Source organism: Cucurbita pepo, chromosome LG14 (assembly GCF_002806865.2).
Source record: "Cucurbita pepo subsp. pepo cultivar mu-cu-16 chromosome LG14, ASM280686v2, whole genome shotgun sequence".
In the NCBI taxonomy this organism is placed as follows: domain Eukaryota; kingdom Viridiplantae; phylum Streptophyta; class Magnoliopsida; order Cucurbitales; family Cucurbitaceae; genus Cucurbita; species Cucurbita pepo.
Window position 1 is genome coordinate 2,447,781 of NC_036651.1, and position 18,637 is coordinate 2,466,417.

Sequence of the window (18,637 nt, forward strand, 5' to 3'; positions counted from 1 at the left end):
CTACTCTGTTCCCCTCTCCTGTGAGATCCGACAATCCACCCACCCTTGGGAGCCTTCTCGCTGGCACACTGCCCAGTGTCTGACTCCGAGACAATTTATAACAGCCCAAATCCACCGCTAACAAATATTGTCCATTTTGTCTCATTACGTATCGTCATCAAACTCATAGTTTTAAAACGCGTCTGCTAGGAAGAGATTTGCATACTCTACTTTGTTTCTCTCTCCAACCAATGTGGAATCTCACAATAAACATGAAAATTTATCGTCAAACACGAGTATAGCTCGAGGAAAAAAGAACAGTATTTTTCTAAGTCGATTTCTATAGCTAAGGAAAAAAAAAAAAAAAAAAAAAAAAAAGGGAATATGGAATGCAAGGATGAAACACATAAATTTCTACAATATATTACAAAGCCTTCCAAGAACTCTTCCTTACCCAAAAAAAACAAAGAACATATTCAACAATTTACACACATTTTCCCCCAAAAACTCTATTGCAGAAGAGAATGAATGAAATGATCTTAGCCACTTTCACAGCACAGATGAGAAGGTGTTCCTGTCATATTGTGCACTGAAGGTTGCAGTTGTAACAGTTGACGATCCAGAAGACAGACTATCAGAAGACAATCCTTCTTTATTCCCCTTCTTTTGCTGTTGATCCCTTACTTTTAGATCCATGAAGTCCAAAATCAGCCCCGGTTTCGTTATCTTTCTATCTTCGATACTCATCTCGCCCGTTAGCATCTTTACCACGGTCGACATCGATGGACGGAGCTTTGGACTGTCTTGAGTGCAAAGTAGACCAATCTTTAGATATCTACAAGCCTCCTCGGCATCGAAGTCGCCATTTAAGGACACATCTACAAGTAGAATGAGCTCTCCTCGCTCGTAATGATTCCATGTCTGAAACATTCAAACATAGATTCAACACATTAGTACAATGAGTTCTAAGATCTAAACTGAAACAACATGATCATAATTCATTACTTATGGGAGGACTGGTGAAAGCTGTGCGTACCCTTTCAAGAAGATATTGTTCTCCCATTGGTAGTTGTGTATTCGTGTTGCATCTCCCGCTGACGATTTCCACGAGGAGGACGCCGAAACTGTAAAGATCCGATTTTCTTGTCACCTGTCCTCTGATGGCATATTCTGGAGCTAGGTAACCACTAAACAAACAAGAATGTAAACAAAATTAAAAGGAGAATTACCTCGACAAAGACAAACGAGCAAAAAGAGAGAGACCAAAACGATAAAAGAATGTTCTTAGGTGGGAAACTATGAGACCCCACATCGGTTAGAGAGGGGAGACATTCTTTATAAGGGTGTGGAAACCTCTCCCTAGATGACACGTTTTAAAAACCTTGAGGGGAAGCCCAAAAGAGAAAGCCCAAAGAGGACAATATACAAATGGTATCAAAGCTAGATACCGGGCGGTGTGCTAGCGAGGACGCTGGCCCTCAAGGGGGGTGGATTGTGAGATCCCACATTGGTTGGAGAGGAGAACGAAACATTCCTTATAAGGGTATGGAAACCTCTCCCTAACAGACGCGTTTTAAAAACCTTGAAAGAAAGCCTGAAAGGAAAAACTCAAATAGGACAATATCTGCTAGCGATTGGCTTCGTTATTGTGTTCCTATGTCTTCAGACTTTGGTGCTTAAACTTTCATGGTTGTACTATCTTAACAAATGCAAGATATCAGAACATGCTACGAAATCGAGCTAAGATTAGTTGAACAATGTTGGAAAACACGAAAACATTCAGCTACACGAGACAACCGAACGAAGAAACTGTCTACACTGTGATATTAGTGTCAGAGCCACAATTTCACACACAAACAACCAGAATCCCAAGAAGTTCACAACCAAGAAGTTGAATCAGAAATGGAGTGGCTTACATTGTTCCTGCCACTCGTGTACTGACATGAGTCATGCTGGCTGGAATAAGCTTTGCAAGACCGAAATCTGAAATTTTCGGAGTGAGGTCGCGGTCGAGAAGAATGTTGCTGGCTTTGATATCTCTATGAATGATATGTGGCTGTACGTCCTCGTGAAGGAACGCAAGCCCACGTGCAATTCCAATGCAAATCTTGGACCTCGTTCGCCAATTAAACTGGATGCTACTGTGACCTCGCCCTGAAAAACAAACAATATCTTGAGCATTGAACTGCAATTTAACAGTACAATCCTGAAAAGTGGGAGAGAATTTGAAAAGGAAAACATTGTACAAAAGGAAATATAATCGAGAACCCGATTCAGTTCGTACCGAGAAGAGTTTGTGCGAGGCTATTATTCTCGAGGTAGTTGTAGACAAGAATTCTATGGTTATCATCCACACAGCAGCCATAAAGCTGAACCAGATTTTCATGTTCTATCACAGAGATGACATTGATTTCTGTCAAGAACTCTTTCAATCCTTGTCTTGACTCGGCTGAAAGAACTTTTATGGCAGCAATCTTTCCATCTTTTAGCTTTCCCTGATCATAGATAGTAATTTCCAAGGTTAGATTCATGATGAATGAAGGGAACAATACAACTTAGAAACATTAGACCTAAAGCTATAACAGTCTAAGCCCACCGCTATCAGATAATGTCCTTTTTGCACTTTCCCTTTCGGGGTTCCCCTCAAGGTTTTTAAAACGCGTCAGCTAGGGAGAGGTTTCCACATCTTTATAAGGAAAAAATGATTCATTCTCCTCCCTAACGAATGTGGGATCTCACAATCCACCCCCTTTGAGGGCCAGCGTCCTCACTGACACACCACCCGATATCTAGCTCTGATACCATTTGTAACAGCCTAAGCCCACCACTACCAGATATTGTCCTCTTTGGGCATTCCCTTTCGGGCTTCCCGTCAAGGTTTTTAAAACACGTATGCTAGAGAGAGGTTCCAACACCCTTATAAAGAATGTTTTGTTCTCCTCTTCAACCAATGTAGGATCTCAAAATCCACCCCCCTTGGGGGCTCTGCGTCCTCGCTAGCACACTGCCCAGTGTCTGACTTTGATACCATTTGTAACCGCCTAAGCCACCGCTAGCAGATATTGTCCTCTTTGGGCTTTCTCTCTCAGGCTTCCCCTCAAGATTTTTAAAACGCATCAGCTAGGGAGAGGTTTCCACACCTTTATAAGGAAAAAAATGATTCATTCTCCTCACTGACACACCACCCGATGTCTAGCTTTGATACCATTTGTAACAGCCTAAGCCCACCACTAGCAGATATTGTCCTCTTTGGGCTTTCCCTCAATATTTTTAAAAACGCGTCTACTAGGAAGAGGTTTCCACACCCTTATAAAGAATACTTCGTGCTCCTCTCCGACCAACGTGGGATCTCACAAAAACACAACGACTATCTATAGTTCACGTTAAACGAGATATTCAAGTACCTTGTAGACCGAGCCAAAACCACCCTCCCCTATTTTATTCGCCAAGCTGAAATCTTCGGTCGCAACTTTCAGCTCTTTGTAAGTGTAAAATTTAACATTTTGAATGCCCCACAGTTCTATTCCATAGAAAAATAATGTTAGAACTTCCTCACATCTTTTAACACAAGAAACTCTTCAAATATGTCCATCAAAAGATGAGGCTATGTATGCCCATGTGATTAACTTACCTTCTTCTTCATCAACAAAACTTTTTGTTGGGGACTTTACCCTCTTACTGAACAAAAAAGGGAAGCAAGTCATATCTATATGATAAAGCAGCAGCAGCAGCCGTTCTCCGCTCCTTCAAATCGTCCTATGTCGACCACGTTCAATACCGAAACCTGTCAACAAAACAAGTCAGTTCAGCATTAGATATATGAGTAGAACAATGCACACACACACAAATGGCAGACAATAAGTAATTAACAATGCAGCAGGTTTGCATCATGACAAGCTCCATACCCCATAGAATTCGAACAACAATTCAATATTGATAGAGATCAGCAAAGATTATTGATCAAATATAACAGACAAACAGATGTTCCTCGCCACTGCTCAACAACAAGCAATCCACATCCCTTCATCAGCATAATCCTTTCAAGTGGAATTGGCTAGATGACTTTCTAGATCTTAAGATAGTGGAATTGGATATAATGGTATGAAAAGACAATGGTGAGCATTAACGACCCCTCCAGAGAAACCCCTGCTGAGGATGGTCGAGAGGGAGTCCCACGTTGGCTAATTTAGAGAATGATCACGGGTTAATAAGTAAGGAATACATCCGGAAGCCCAAAGCATAAGCTCTAGACAATATCATACCATTATGGAGAGTCGTGATTCTTAATAACCTCATATCTTCTGGGTTTCCCGAACCCAAAATTCACTTCCAACTTCAAGTTCATCGTCATTTAACAAAGAAAACTCCACAAACCCAACAAAACAGAATGATCAAGCGACGAGACGCATTCAAACAAGCACATAAACAATCAGACAGCTAATCCAATTCCTCTAGTTCGATTCAAATTCCAAAAACAACAAAAGAAAATGAAGAACGAGAGGAAGAAAACATCCAAACTGAGAAATCAACGATCGACCCAGATCACAAAACAGGATCATAACAAGAAATCAAAAGAGACCCAGAAGCCAAACTGACCTTAGAAGGTCGGCGGAGTAGAGAGAGTAACAAACTCGTAGCTATGCCAACACAAAAGAAGTAATCAAGGAGAGACGGGCGTTGAGAGGGTATGTGGACTTTTCTATATAGCAAATTTAGCTTTGGGAAGTGGGTTCTTCCCTTCTTCTCCGCGTACGCCTATTTTGAACGTTCAAACAACACAGTCTCCATCGTTAGCCGCTTTAATCTTGACCCATAACCCAATTTTTTTCCTTTAAAGAAACCCCCCAAATGGCGGCCTTAATTGAACCAACCAATTGATAAAGTTGATTCGTCGTGGGGGTGGTTGAACAAATTAATTTCTTTTGCGGTGTCAAATAGTGCGAGTTTAGTCTTGTGCACTCGTTGAAAATTGAAATCAGAAAAAAAAAATTAAGTTTTTTTCTTTTTCATCCTATGAATTTGACATTGCTACTAAAATATGATAGTTTTTCAATGCCTAATTAATTAATTAAATTCGGTTTCAATTTATATTCTTATTATTTTTAATCATAAAATTGACCCGACCAATTTTGCCTTAAAAATATTAAAAATCTAAGAAGGATATCTCTCGATCATAGTTCGATAACTCGAATTTTCTTATTATTATTTTAATTTTTGATATTATTTTATATAATATAATTATGTTAATTATTGGATAAATTAAGAGAATGAAATGTACAACCATATCATGGATGGGACAAAAATATTGCAATAATTAAATAATTAATAATTATTATTATAATAATAAAAAAACAAATTGCAAATAATAATATATATATATAAGGATAATAAATGAAAGATGAACACAACTCTCCGCAATGATATGGTCAGAACATAAGACTTCATAGTTTTGCTTTGGGCTTCTTCCAAAAGACATCATACCAATGAAGAGAGTATTCTTTGATTATAAATTCATGATCCTTCTCTAAATTAGTCGATGTGGGACTTTTATCGAACAATAAAAATTAATATTCTAATATTTGATTTATTTACAAATGTCAATGTAGTAGGAGGAAAAGTCAAGGGGCAATATTGGAATAAATGTGCGATTTTTTATTTTCTGTCATTATCATAGGAATATCCACTTACATTTTAAATCACTCCCCGAATTCCCATAAGTCAATTATCCTCTCTCGTTAATCCACCAACTTTAAAAAATTAGATTGTAGTCTTTTTAGTAAATAATTTAAATATTAATTGAATCAAATACTCACATGTGACCATACATTTTTTTATTAAATACAAATTAAATACGTTAAACCAGGTATAATTAGAGATGTCAACGTACAAGGACGGAGAAGCCTTCTCCTTCTCCTTCTCCATCTCGATCACCTAAATTTTTTATTTATTTTTATGCGGATCAGTGCAAAGATTCTCCATAGAGAATTTGCAAGATCGAGTTACCGTGGTTAATTCTTTTGCTATCTATTAATCTTTAAAAAAATGTTTCTCACTCCCTCCCCTATTCCCGTCAAATATGGTAAAATTAACGTAATATTCTCGTAAAAAGAATATAAATTGCTTCCATAATAAATTGAGTTAAAAGAATTATTGTTAAGTTTGTCGTCTTTCTTTTTTTTCTTATTATTATTTAAAAAATTATATTTGTTACATTAATAACTAAAATTTCACAAAATTTAAATATAAAATATTTACGGGTCATTACGGTTATTAAGATCAACTAGTTGAATGAATAATAATTATTATGGATATTTAATTTTTAATTTCAAACTAAAATAATAATTATTTTTAAAAAATGTAATTTTGACGTACTCATCAAAATTGGAAGTCCAAATTCTAACAAAACCATGGAATTTCAACGGTCAAAAATTAGTGTGAAAAGAAGCCTCGTATTTAAAAATAAATTCCATTCTAATTTTTGAAAATAAAGGCATTGAACACGTGTGAAGCTGTTGATTGTCCCACGTGGTAATAGTTTTATTGACTTTTGACTTTCAATGCAATGCCTGAGACCTGTAATAAATACCGTAAGGCTGACGTGGTATATATAAATCTAACAATTAATTTTAAAAATTAGGAGTACAGCAAAAATAAATAAATAAATAAATAAACCTGATTTATTTTTCGTTTTTTTTATTGTATTAATCTATCAACAAATGTATTAATGGTATAATTAATACATTAAATGTTTCATGTATGGGTCAATAATGTGCAACTATAAAGTTAAAAAATATAAATTAATTGGACTAAATTCTATTATTATTATTGTATAATCATTATTCAACTTGTCCTCGTGCATTTGATATCATTCGCAATTATCTACTTCAAATCATGTGCTAATTGTTGGATGAAAGTCCCACATCGACTGATTTAGAGAATGATCATCAGTTTATAATCAAGGAATACTCTCTCTATTGACTGGTTCGAGAAGCCCAAAGCAAAACCATGAGAGCTTATGAGGGTCGCGTTCATCTAACATGGTATCAGAGTCATGCCTTAAACTTAGTAATGTCAATAGATTTTATGTCGCGTTCATCTAACATGGTATCAGAGTCATGCCTTAAACTTAGTAATGTCAATAGATTTTATGGGTATTGCCTTAAACTTAGTAATGTCAATAGATTTTATGGGTATTTTCTAAACGTGATATTACAGTAATGTTAAAGTATTTTTTGAAAATTTAAAAAAAAAAAAATTTTTTTTTAAAGATTTTTAACTTTTAAAAGGGTATATTCAAACTTTTTTTAATTTAAAAAAATATATTTTTAAAATAAGATATTAATGATTTCTAGAAGTAATAAGTATTAAATTTTATTGAAAGTTTAAAAATATTATCGAAATTTATAAAAATGTAATGACATTTTAATTAATAATTTATCAAGTTTATGAGTATTTTATTAATTTAAGTAAATAACTATAGAAAATAAAACTATTAAAATTTAATTATTTTTTTTCGTACAATAAAAATCAAATTAGATTTACTAATTACCATTAAGCTTATATTAATTAAGGTTAAAAAATTAACCATGAGGAGTCTAATTATAATAGAATACAAAATCTCCACTTTCATTTTATTTTAATTAAAATGGTTCGATATTATCACTATTCTTGGATATTATCCCTACACGATTTATTTATTTATTTTTTTTAAATTTTATCACATTTAAAATCCAAATAAAATTCCACAAATTCTTTTAAAATTTATGTGGTGCTCATAATTAAAGAAAAAAAAAAAGAATTACGTGGTCGTAAATTTACAAGGCTCCACTGAAAAAATCACAGCGAAAAATATCACAGCCGTTGAAGCAAAGATCAACGGCCATTGTTTGAACTTCATAGGAAGCGGCTAAAATAATTCGCAAAAAGATTCCGATAATACAATGAGATTATATCCAGATTACCGCCATTCATGGAATGCCACGTGTCAACCTACCAATCACATCTCTCAGATTATCAATCCCCGAGCTCTGTTTTGCGCCATTGCAAATTTTCGAGCCAAAGCAGAAGAGGAGGAGGAAGAAGAAGCTTAGCGATTGGAAATGGCGGCCTCGGTGATGACCTCAGTGAGTCTCAAACCAGCTCCTTTCACCGTCGAGAAAGCGGCGAGAGGTATTCCGTCTCTGGCGAGAAAATCCGGCTTCTTCAAGGTCGAGGCCAGTGGTGGGAAGAAGATTAAGACCGACAAACCCTATGGTAAAATTAGCCGCCGATTGATGCGATTTTTGGCTTATTGGAGACGATTCTGACTCGTTTTTTGATGTAATGCGTGTAGGAATCAATGGATCGATGAATTTGAGGGATGGAGTTGATGCATCGGGAAGGAAGGGCAAGGTTGCTAAACAGATTTCTGAATCTCTTCATTCCATCGATAAAATTTCCGTTTTAGTAATCTTATAGGCTACTCTGCAACTTCTAATTTGATACTGTTTTCGAATTTGATTCATTTAGGGAAAAGGAGTCTACCAGTACGTCGACAAGTACGGAGCCAATGTCGATGGCTACAGGTGAACATCATCTTTCTCATTTTCTTTTAGTTTTATTGTCTCTGATTTTTTTCATAGTTCTCTTATTTGAAAATCAAACTGAATTCAAAGCGGTTCATGTTTAATTTGTAAACCTTCCATCATCGTATCAACAAACCTCATACGTATTGTTTTCTCAACTTTGCAGTCCCATCTACGACACCAAAGACTGGTCTCCAAGTGGTGATGTCTATGTCGGTGGTAAGTTCTTCCACCACTTTTGAATCTGCTATACTATTTCTTTAGAATCATTCACAGTAGATTACAGAATTGAGTTTTACGTTAGCAATTTGAATATGCCTGCTGAATAAATTTATGATTGAGTATTCAATTTCTGAAATTGTTAGAACATATGCAATCTAATCTACTTTCAGTAGACGATACAGGAATTGTACAGAGCAGAAATCATGTTGTGCTGTTTGAAATTGGGTTTTCAATTTCTAATTTTTGTTTCATTCAGAATGATTGATTTTCCGTTTTTCATCTTGAATTTCTATCATTGATTTACTTTTGGTTATTGATGGATATAAACTTCCTTCTTCTTCTTCTTCCTGCCTCAAAATTTAGGATTTGTATTTTTTAAAAAGTTTGATTGTAGCTTATTCAACGACACCTTTTATCTAATTCAAGCGTACAAAATGAGTTTGATTATTTCGCTCTCAAAATTAATTATCATAGTATTGTAATTGATGTATGTTTATTATGCTCAACAAACATTCCATATACGTTCAATAAGTATCAAACTTGTTTTCATTTTGTACGACTAGCGTCTTATACACGTTTATTGTTCAAACACGGGTATTTAAATTCAAATGTCTGCACTTCTTAGAGCATAAATGTAACAGCCTAAGCCTACCACTAGCAGATATTATCCGCTTTGACCCGTTACGTATCGCCTTCAACCTCACGGTTTTAAAACGCGTCTACTAGGGAGAGGTTCCACGCCCTTGTAATATTATGAAAGGAAGCTCAAAAGAGAAGTACAAAAAGGACAATATGTGCTAGTGGTGGGCTTGGATTGTTGCAATAAATCACCACTAGACCCAACTTTAGCTATAGATTACGATAAGTTTGAATAAGATCTAAATGCCTCTTAAGGGATAGAATTGAAATATGGTGTTGCATTGGGATTAAAGATGAATATATTTGCTGATATTGTGGAGAACATCGAATTTTAGGTACCACTGGGTTAGCCATTTGGGCAGTGACCTTGGCCGGTCTTCTTGCTGGAGGTGCTCTTCTTGTGTACAACACCAGTGCTTTGGTGCAGTAAGCTGGAGGGAAGTTAAAAAGTCTGTTCTTTTCACTTTAGTTTTTGTAGCATATGAACAACATTATTAAGAAATTCGATGTAATTATCTGGACAACTGCGTCGTAAATGCTTGGTAAGATAAATTCTTCTCTTCCCTATATTTTTTCTTATTGTTCTTTCTTTTATGCTTTGCTGACACGGACGGGTCGAGAATGACTTTTGAAATAGTACCTTTTAAGTCGTTATTTCGTTAACAGGTTAAGATATATATTTTCGACTTAAAAAGTTTGAAGTTCAAATTCTTTATCTTAAATTTTGTATTCGACTTTTAATTAGTTAATTATGAATAAATTACAAGTTTAGTCTATAAATTTTGATATTTGTGTTTATTTGATTCATGTGCTCAGTAATATTTTTAACTTTAAATTATATATTTAATAAGTCATTAACATATTCAAACTAAATTTAAAAGTAAGATGAGATTCTTAGATCATTTTAGCTTTGATTTTTTTTTTAAGGATAATATCGAGTAAAGATGCAATATTCAAAATCTTAATTTTTTTTTTTATAAATTTAGTAAAAATGTGAAAGCAACAGTTTTTGAATCATTAATCTTTAATAGGAGCACATATTAGTGATTTATGCTAGAGGAGTTTTGAAATAAAATCAATAGGGAAAATTAGCTAAAAAAACAACTTTAATCTCTATATTAAAAAAGTCATCTTCATATATCAGACGCTCGCTAATTAGTACCGCATCTTAAGAATTGTAACCTTTCGATAGCATATAAACTATTAATACGTTTTTTCCCAACGCAAGTTCGCCATTAACTGTAGCAGCACCGTCCGCTAAAATTTGCCCTCAACACTCCTTCCCCATATGGAGTTTNGTCATCCACTGATGTAGAAAATGCTCCTGTTTTCCATTCTCATATGAGGCCGGAAAGTTTATTGGCAACTGGTCGGCACGAAGTTCTTTATCATGCTCAAAGATGAGCCGATCGTTCGTTAGGGACGGTTTATAGATCAGCAAATTCCCACAAATGGAATGAGAAGTAGGTCCATGTAAATGGTCGATACCTCGCAAACAACAACGCTCCTTCCCCATATGGAGTTTGGAACCCAAAGGCAATCGTTGAGTGAACTCTATCTTCTTTGTGTTAGTTGACCTAAGCCGCACCATTACTGCTGGGTGCGGCTCGACCTCCGAACCGTACGTGAGACGAGTTTCTGCCTCATACAGCTCGGGCCGCAGACCGGGGGAAGTTTAGGAGAGATGGGTTATTATTCATAAACTTTGTATTTTGCCCGAATTATTCACCTAAACGTTTCAATAATATTTTTAAATTAAAAAAAAATCTAAAAAATACCCTACAACTCATAATAGTATTTCAAAATTACCTTTCAACTTTAAAAACTTTCGTTAATATTGGTACATTTTAAAGTTTTTTTTTAAGATAAAAAATGTCTGTTCGGTAATTATTTTGTTTAAAAAATTCCTATAAAATTTTAAAAATAGTATTAACACCCTCTACTTTTATTAAAAGAAAAATTCCCGTTAATATATGAACAAAAAATACCTCATGATTAAATATAGTTCAAAGGTGTAATGATATTTTTTGAAATTTTTAATGAGTTTAAGGATATTAATAAAAATTTTAAAACTTTTTAAATATTATTGAAAATTTGAAGATATTTTTTAATATTTTTTCCTATATATATTTTAGATTTGTGTGTTTAAATTTATGAGTATTATAAAAAATTTTATCCTAATATTTTTTTTCTAGAAAGTATAAATTTTAATGAAAATTTTATTAATTTAACAAATTTCTAAAATAACTTTCATTCTAAGGGATGAACAGTCCCAACCGACTGAAGGTGGAAGAAGCAAACCTAAGAAGAAACGTTTGGGGAAAATCTCGATCGAAGAGTTGAGAAAATCGCAGGTTGAATCCAACAAATAAGCAAATTCCCTCCATTAGTCTACTGATAGTTGTTTGATAGCTCGGACGCCTACTTTTGATCGAAAATGGCATCTAATGGTGCAATTCCGGTCGGTATCTTTTCGTTTTTTCGGTGTATGATTTGCCGGTGTGGATGTTTGCAGGTTCAACATGTTTCTAATTTATGATTCGTGTTGGTGCAGAGAGCGGAAGATGCCGGGAACAGTTTGGAGAAGATCAAGCGGCAGCTGGCCTCTGGTTCTGGTCGGAATTTGTTGCAGGGTCCCCTTCTCAAGCGATCTGAAACAGTACGATCGTTAATTCAAGCATTGCAGCTCTTTATTTCTATCCTTTTGTCTTGAATTGATGTTCACTACTGAATTTCGCTGGCTTAGGCGCTTCCATTTGAATCTTTATCGTCGAATTTTAGATGACTAAATTGGGGGGGTGGGGGGTGGGGGAAGAATTGCTCGTGGGCTTCGTCTGGCGAAGTAGGATAGTTTTGGGTTTTCTGTTGATTTGGGAGAAATTTTCTTTCTCTCTTTTCTTGTCTTCTCCCTTCCCTCATTTTCTGACCTGGGCAATAGCTGCATTTCGCTTGAGATTGATTTTCAAATTTTGCCATGAAGCACGTTTTTAAGTAGGAAATTAGACTGTGTTTTGTGATGTTCGTGGACTTGATTAAATCACACTAAAGTTCATGTAACTCATTAAGATTATAGGATGTCAGTCTTTGTGATTTCTGGGACGAGAAATTTGAGAAACGCCCATGATCATGCTTCAGCTTTCTGCAAATTTGTGATTATGAATATGTCGTTGACACGATAATATTCTCAGACTGTTTTATGGTGGGCAAATGCAGAATTGTGGTTACGTTTATAGATCAATCTTCTCTTTTCTGCATCGTTTTATTCTTAGATTGCATTATGATGGCCATGATCCATCTGATATTCTCTATTCCAATTTTTGCAGTTGAGGAAATGGAATGAGCGATGGGTTATTTTGGATCCAACATCAGGGAAAATGGAATACAAGTAACCATACTTCCAACATCTAGACATTTTTTTTTCTTCTGCTAGGTTCACTGTACTATATGACATTGGAAATAGCTCATATTTTTTCCCCTTCCTTTTGCAACTTCTGCTATAGAATTAGGAGAAATGAGGCAACTATCAAAGGAACTATGATATTTGATGCGAATAGCAATATTACTGTTTCTCCCGTGAATTTTCAGTAAGTTTGATTCTTAAAGCTTATTTATAATTTTCTCCTAGTCTTTCTTGACCCATTATGGCTTTGATATTTACTAATTTGTATTTTCTCTTCAATTTTTCTTTTGTTCTAGTGGGCTACCAAGGTACGATGGTTGCTGTATCTGTATCCTCGTTATTTTCCTACTTTATTTCGTATCAATTTGAGAAAAATATTTACCTTGAATGTTATGCTTGACAATTCGAACAAAAATGTTTCATCTGAACTGATTTACCATGCTGTAAACGTCTTAACTATACCGTCAGATATTGGCACGCCCCAGAAACAGGATTACTTCCTCTGTGCAGAGACTCCTGGTGCAGCTAGAGCTTGGGTGTCTACTTTGCAGTAAGTCATTCAAACATGCCTCATATCAGTGACATTGTTTGTGCAACATCCTTATGAACTCACATAAGGCACAGTTATTTCCATACCTTTTCATAACCAGTAATATCCTATCTGTTTGTTTGTACATAAAATGACAGTTTCTGAACCTTCATTGGAGTATATGCTCTGAGATGTTATCGATAAAAAAAATTGCAGAACAAGAGGATAATTTGTACATTTATATGGTTGCAATCTTGAATTTCGTAAAAATCAATTTTCTTTTCTAAATTAAAATAATTTTCTTTTCATAAGCTATCTGTTATCCTTGACGAGCTTTAATAGCATTCCTCGAAAGAACTTTAGGCTTTGGGCAATTTTCTGAATAATAGCTCTTGAACAGTCTTCTTTCAGTTTTTATGAGAATACCATTTCAACTTGAAGACTTCTTTGATAGGAATGATAAGATAGAGTTATGAATATGATTAGGGTATTAGAGGTATATTGATAATTAGTTAGGGAAGTTTGTGAGAAAGGATGAAGATAGGCAATTGTTTAATGGCTTTAGGCTTGAGTGACATGTAAAGAGAGGGGAGGTTCGAAGTACNTCTATATTAAATATATTTTTTTTTTCTCTAGGAAATTTTCAGTGTGTTCCAAATGACATAGCAATCAGTCAAAAGATGACTGGATTTCAGATTCATGGAATGACAGAATGGAACGTGACAATAAGCAACAACTGTTTGTGTTCTCAATCAGAAGTGAAGCTTGACTGTAGAGGATTTCAAACTACAAAAAGCGTCGATCCTTCAATATTAGCTGTTACTGATACTGAATGTTTGGTCAACAATGGACTCCCAATATTCAAATCGAACCCCGTCATCTTCACTTATGCACAAGACCCTAAATTTGACTTCAAACTAATCTCTTCCCAAATCGCTTGTTCTTAAATCCTTTTGTCTTTGATTACCCGTACCTTGGTTTGATTTTGTTGGATTGGAGACCTTTTTTGTACTTAGTTTTGGGGCTCCCATTTTCTCTTTTGTTTTTTTGTGGATTGTTTTTGCTCTTGTATTTCGTTCACTTTTCTTGTTAAAATCTTGGTTTCTTGTATAAAAAAATTGTGATTTTGTTATCTTTTACATCTCATTATATTTGGTTTCTATCATTTTCTTAACCTTGATTGATGACACCTCAGGGTGGGCTTGTTTTCTACGACATATAACAATTCACCTGATTTAAAGAAACAAATTCATAATTTTCCTCTATTTTCCTTTGATGCATAGTAGGCTGATACAATATGTCTTAATATTATTGTGTTGACATTCTCCAACCAGTGCAACCCAGTTGGTCCTTAAGGCACATAAAGAGGCTGTAAATTCCTTGAGCGGCAATGGCTCTGCAAAATTAGGAACAGTGGCCACAGTAGTTGCTGCTGCCAATTCAGCTGCACAGGAAAGTTCTAAAGAAATTGAAAGAGCAATGCAGATTTCTTTAAGAAATACTCTGGGAATTATCGCAAATAAGACAACTGATGTTCCAATGGATGATCTAGCGATTATGAAGGTAAAACATCTGTATATTTGAAACTCATGCCTAATATTTTCTTCCATCCCGAGCCACTTCTGCACGTTTGTTTAGCACAGGTGTGGAAGGGTTCATTTGTTCTAAAAGTATTTGCTTTCTTATTCCATCTTATGTGCAAATTAGAAACACGAAAAGTTGGAGTATGATTGATGCATTATGCTCTTCTGACACGATGGCTTAAGATTCTTTGTAGTATGGGAGTGTTTTCATGTCCAGAATAAAAACTGTAGGCCTTGAACATTTGCACCCTTATTTTGGATCATGTTGTTTATGCAAGACTTCTACTACTTGTATGAGGCTGGATTTGCTTGAGACGTGAAGAACTATGGATGTAGTATGCTGTAGGTCCTTTTGGTATTTCATTCAGTTGTATATGGTTCTAAGTGTTTGTTTCTATGTTTATCCAGGAGACGATACGAGTCAAGGATGAGGAACTACATAATTTGGCTCGTGATCTTCGTGCACGTGATTCAACAATAAATGATATAGCTGAAAAGTTATCTGAGACAGCTGAAGCTGCTGAGGCTGCTGCTTCTGCAGCCCATATGATGGATAAACAAAGGAAAATCGTTTGTGCAGAAATTGAACGTATAAAAGAAAATTCTGAGAAGCAACTGGATGCATCCATGTTGAAGGTATTTGCCTTCCTTATTATGCAACACTTAATTAGAACTCATGAAAGGACCTGTGCCTATCTGTTGTTATGGCTTCTTTGATACATGTTCTATGTGGTTATGTTTCTGATTTTCACATCCACTTCCAGCTCAAAGAGTATGAAGCAAAATTAGTTGATATGAGTAGAGAAAGAGATCAATTGATAAAACAAAGGGATGCTGCTAATCAGGAAGCACATATGTGGCGATCTGAGCTTGCAAAAGCTAGAGAGCAAGCTGTGATTCTAGAAGGCGCTATTGTGCGAGCGGAGGAAAAAGTCAGGGTTACAGAGGCAGATGCTGAAGCAAGAACAAAGGAGGCTAAGCAGAAAGAGTTAGCTGCTTTGCAGGAGAAGCAGGAGCTTATGGCATATATAAATAGGTTACAAGCACAAATTCAGAGGTTTATCATCTTTTCCCCTTACTTTCCTACTTGGATGCAGCTGTTCTTATCCCTCTCCATAACTGTTTTGACTGATTAAGTGGCACGTCTTGCTATTTTGATATCTCTGAAAGCAACAGCATCCTCTTTCACGGGAGCTGTTGTTCAACACTATTTTTGCTTTTGTGTTAAAAAATCATAGCCATATCTTAAAACTATATAAAACACTGTTTTTCAAAACGTTTTTTTTTTTTAAATTCGGCTGACATTTCAGGAGTGTAGTGTTGAAATATCATCACTATAGCCCAATAGAGTCAAGCCCAATTATTGTATGAGCCAAGTGTATTTATTTTAGTAAAGATTTTAGGAGAAAGAGATATAGATATTTTAGGAAAAATATTCAGATTTGTTAGGTCTAGATTTAGATTTGTTAGGTATTAGATTGTGTAGACTCTAGTATAAATACCCCTCCACCCTACCTAGGTTATTCATCCAAGAAATCCGAAAACAATAAAAAGTAGTAGTATTCTACCGAGTGTCTTGTATTCTCTTCTCGATTGGTGTTAATAAAGAGTGCGAGTGTTTTCCACAGAGAGTTATGTTCAACATGTAGCAGACCACCCTACATATATATTGTTAAAATAAAACTATAAATGGAGCTTTATTATCTCTTAATTCTATTATTATCTCTTAATTCCACATAGATCAATATTGTATCTTAAATTTCATTGTTGAAAATATATCATCTCAAGGTTTCATTAGCTTTATTTGAAAGGATCCGTGTGATGTGACATTTTGTGGCTAGTAAACTTCAATGTGCTACTTTTTCTGCTTTGCAGACAACATATATAAGTTTTTGAGGAGAAGGAATCTTGCACAGGTAGTGATAGTTCCCTGCTAACGAAGCACGTTGACTCGTCAGACGATAATGTGGATAAAGCATGCTTGAGTGACTCTAGAGCAACACCGGTCTCTGGTGAGGTCAACCTACGATCAATTGGAGATGCGGAATGGAGTGATATTCAGACAACAGAAGCAAGAATCGCCGACGTTAGAGAAATTGCTGCAGAAACCGAAGGTAGCAGTTTAGATATTACTGTTGTTAGCCAACCAGTCAGCAGCCATCATGAACAAGATGTGTGCTCTTCCAATCAGCCGTAAATTTATCATCATACAGAACAAAAATGCAGGTCAGATAAGCATACAGTACACAGCACCTAGCACCTAGAGTTAAGAAAAATGCGAACTTTGCTTTTGCATTCTTTTCTGTGAGAGTAATATTGAAATATTTGGCGGACTGATCTGATGCTGGTGATGTGTGGTGTACATTTCTTGACGTTAGATGCTTAAGTTCTAGCAGAATGTGTTTGTCGTGTGAGCCAATTAGTCGATGACTTTACTTTTGTGTCGAGAGAGGTCGGAGATGTAAATCCAGAGAACAAAAACCATTGTTGATGAGTGTTTTTTCTATTGATAGTCAGCTTCGTTCCTGCCCTGATGTATTTTACTCACTAGGGTGGCGTCTGAACATTCTACAAAAGCAATGTTGGTTAATTCAAAATATTGTCTGCTTTGACTCGTTCGGTATCACCGTCAGCCTCACATTTTAAAACACGTCTATTAGGAAGAGGTTTTCACACCTTTATAAACAATGTTTCGTTCTCCTCTCTAACTGATATGAGATTTTACAATTCACCCCCTTGGGGGTCCAGCGTCTATGCTGGCACATGGCACACCATCCGATCTTTGGCTCTAATACCATTTGTAACTGTTTTGTTTATTTTGACTTGTTACATGTCATCGTCAACCTCACGGTTTTAAAACAGGTTTGCTACGAAAAGGTTTTCACATCCTTTAAGGAATGCTTCATTCTCCTCTTCAACCGATGTGAGATCTCACACGGAAGCTTTTGCCTCAAGTTCTTACCATGCTTGAGTGGAAATATTTTGGTAACATATTCATTTTTTTCTGTAACATTTCCAATTAGTTTATAACCAAACCACGCAATACCTTATCAAATGTGGTTTACAAGCACAAACCCGTAAACAGGTTGCAGAGGCCGCATAACGCAAGTATTCTTTACAGCTGCTGTAAATCAGCACCACAAAAAAAAGGTAACAAACACTTTGGAACATTCAGCCACTTGTTCCATTGCGTTGTAGAAAAAACTCAACTGAGCTGTGATATGAGATATGATAGAGCTTTCAAAATATGCATTACAGAACATTCACTTATGGCAGATTGAAGGTACCATTCAACTGGGTTGGTTCACACCGTCGCAACAGAATGTACTAGTTTTATCAGTATGATACCACTGAACTGGGTTGGATTGCAGGTTGAACCCTCGAAACTGCTGTATCATCTTCCTCATCAAAAGCTACTAGCTTTCCTTGGAAATTCTTCCTGCATAAGATAGGGGAATGTGAGATCCACGTCAGTTGGGGGAGAACGAAACATTCTTTATAAGGGTGTAGAAACCTCTCCCTATCAGACGTGTTTTAAGAACCTTGAGGGGAAGCCAGAAAGGGAAAGCTCAAAGAGAACAATATCTGCTAAACAGTGGGCTTGTGCTATTACAAATGGTATTAGAGCCAGACACCGGGCAATATGCCAACGAGAAGGTTGAACCATGAAAGGGAGTGGACACGAGACGTGTGCCAGCAAGGACGTTGGACCGCGGGGGGG

At 35.8% G+C, this 18,637-nt stretch overlaps 4 protein-coding genes across 6 annotated transcripts in view; 2 read left to right on the forward strand and 2 right to left on the reverse strand.

The window, feature by feature from the left end:
* Positions 1 to 362: 362 nt before the first annotated feature.
* Positions 363 to 4,730, reverse strand: LOC111809765 (cold-responsive protein kinase 1). 2 transcript variants are annotated; one of them, XM_023696182.1, is made up of 7 exons: positions 4,576 to 4,730; positions 3,611 to 3,763; positions 3,384 to 3,499; positions 2,264 to 2,474; positions 1,896 to 2,133; positions 1,016 to 1,166; positions 363 to 900 (listed from the first exon to the last, which is right to left on the reverse strand). In XM_023696182.1, the coding sequence occupies exons 2-7, from the start codon at positions 3,681 to 3,683 to the stop codon at positions 529 to 531; spliced, it is 1,161 nt and encodes a 386-aa protein (XP_023551950.1). In that variant the 5' UTR covers positions 3,684 to 3,763; positions 4,576 to 4,730; the 3' UTR covers positions 363 to 528. The 2 variants fall into 2 exon arrangements, with proteins under 2 accessions (XP_023551950.1, XP_023551951.1); XM_023696183.1 differs by lacking the exon at positions 4,576 to 4,730 and adding an exon at positions 3,885 to 4,065.
* A 3,266-nt stretch (positions 4,731 to 7,996) lies between these two features.
* LOC111810927 (photosystem II 10 kDa polypeptide, chloroplastic) lies at positions 7,997 to 9,973 on the forward strand. Its single transcript, XM_023697776.1, has 5 exons — positions 7,997 to 8,232; positions 8,312 to 8,370; positions 8,488 to 8,543; positions 8,710 to 8,762; positions 9,740 to 9,973. Exons 1-5 carry the CDS (start codon positions 8,079 to 8,081, stop codon positions 9,832 to 9,834), a joined length of 417 nt encoding a protein of 138 aa, XP_023553544.1. The 5' UTR covers positions 7,997 to 8,078; the 3' UTR covers positions 9,835 to 9,973.
* Positions 9,974 to 11,653: 1,680 nt separating this feature from the next.
* On the forward strand, positions 11,654 to 17,542 carry LOC111810928 (switch-associated protein 70-like). Its single transcript, XM_023697777.1, has 10 exons — positions 11,654 to 11,865; positions 11,959 to 12,063; positions 12,728 to 12,789; positions 12,905 to 12,988; positions 13,101 to 13,132; positions 13,273 to 13,354; positions 14,668 to 14,896; positions 15,325 to 15,552; positions 15,681 to 15,973; positions 16,792 to 17,542. The coding sequence occupies exons 1-10, from the start codon at positions 11,842 to 11,844 to the stop codon at positions 16,802 to 16,804; spliced, it is 1,152 nt and encodes a 383-aa protein (XP_023553545.1). The 5' UTR covers positions 11,654 to 11,841; the 3' UTR covers positions 16,805 to 17,542.
* Positions 17,543 to 17,935: 393 nt separating this feature from the next.
* Positions 17,936 to 18,637, reverse strand: part of LOC111810934 (protein JASON-like) — a 3,875-nt gene continuing 3,173 nt past the window's right edge. For both annotated transcript variants that reach the window (XM_023697786.1, XM_023697787.1), the window contains one exon: positions 17,936 to 18,355. In XM_023697786.1, coding sequence (XP_023553554.1) covers positions 18,253 to 18,355 — 103 coding nt within the window. In that variant the 3' untranslated portion in view covers positions 17,936 to 18,252. The remainder of the gene's footprint in view (positions 18,356 to 18,637) is intronic.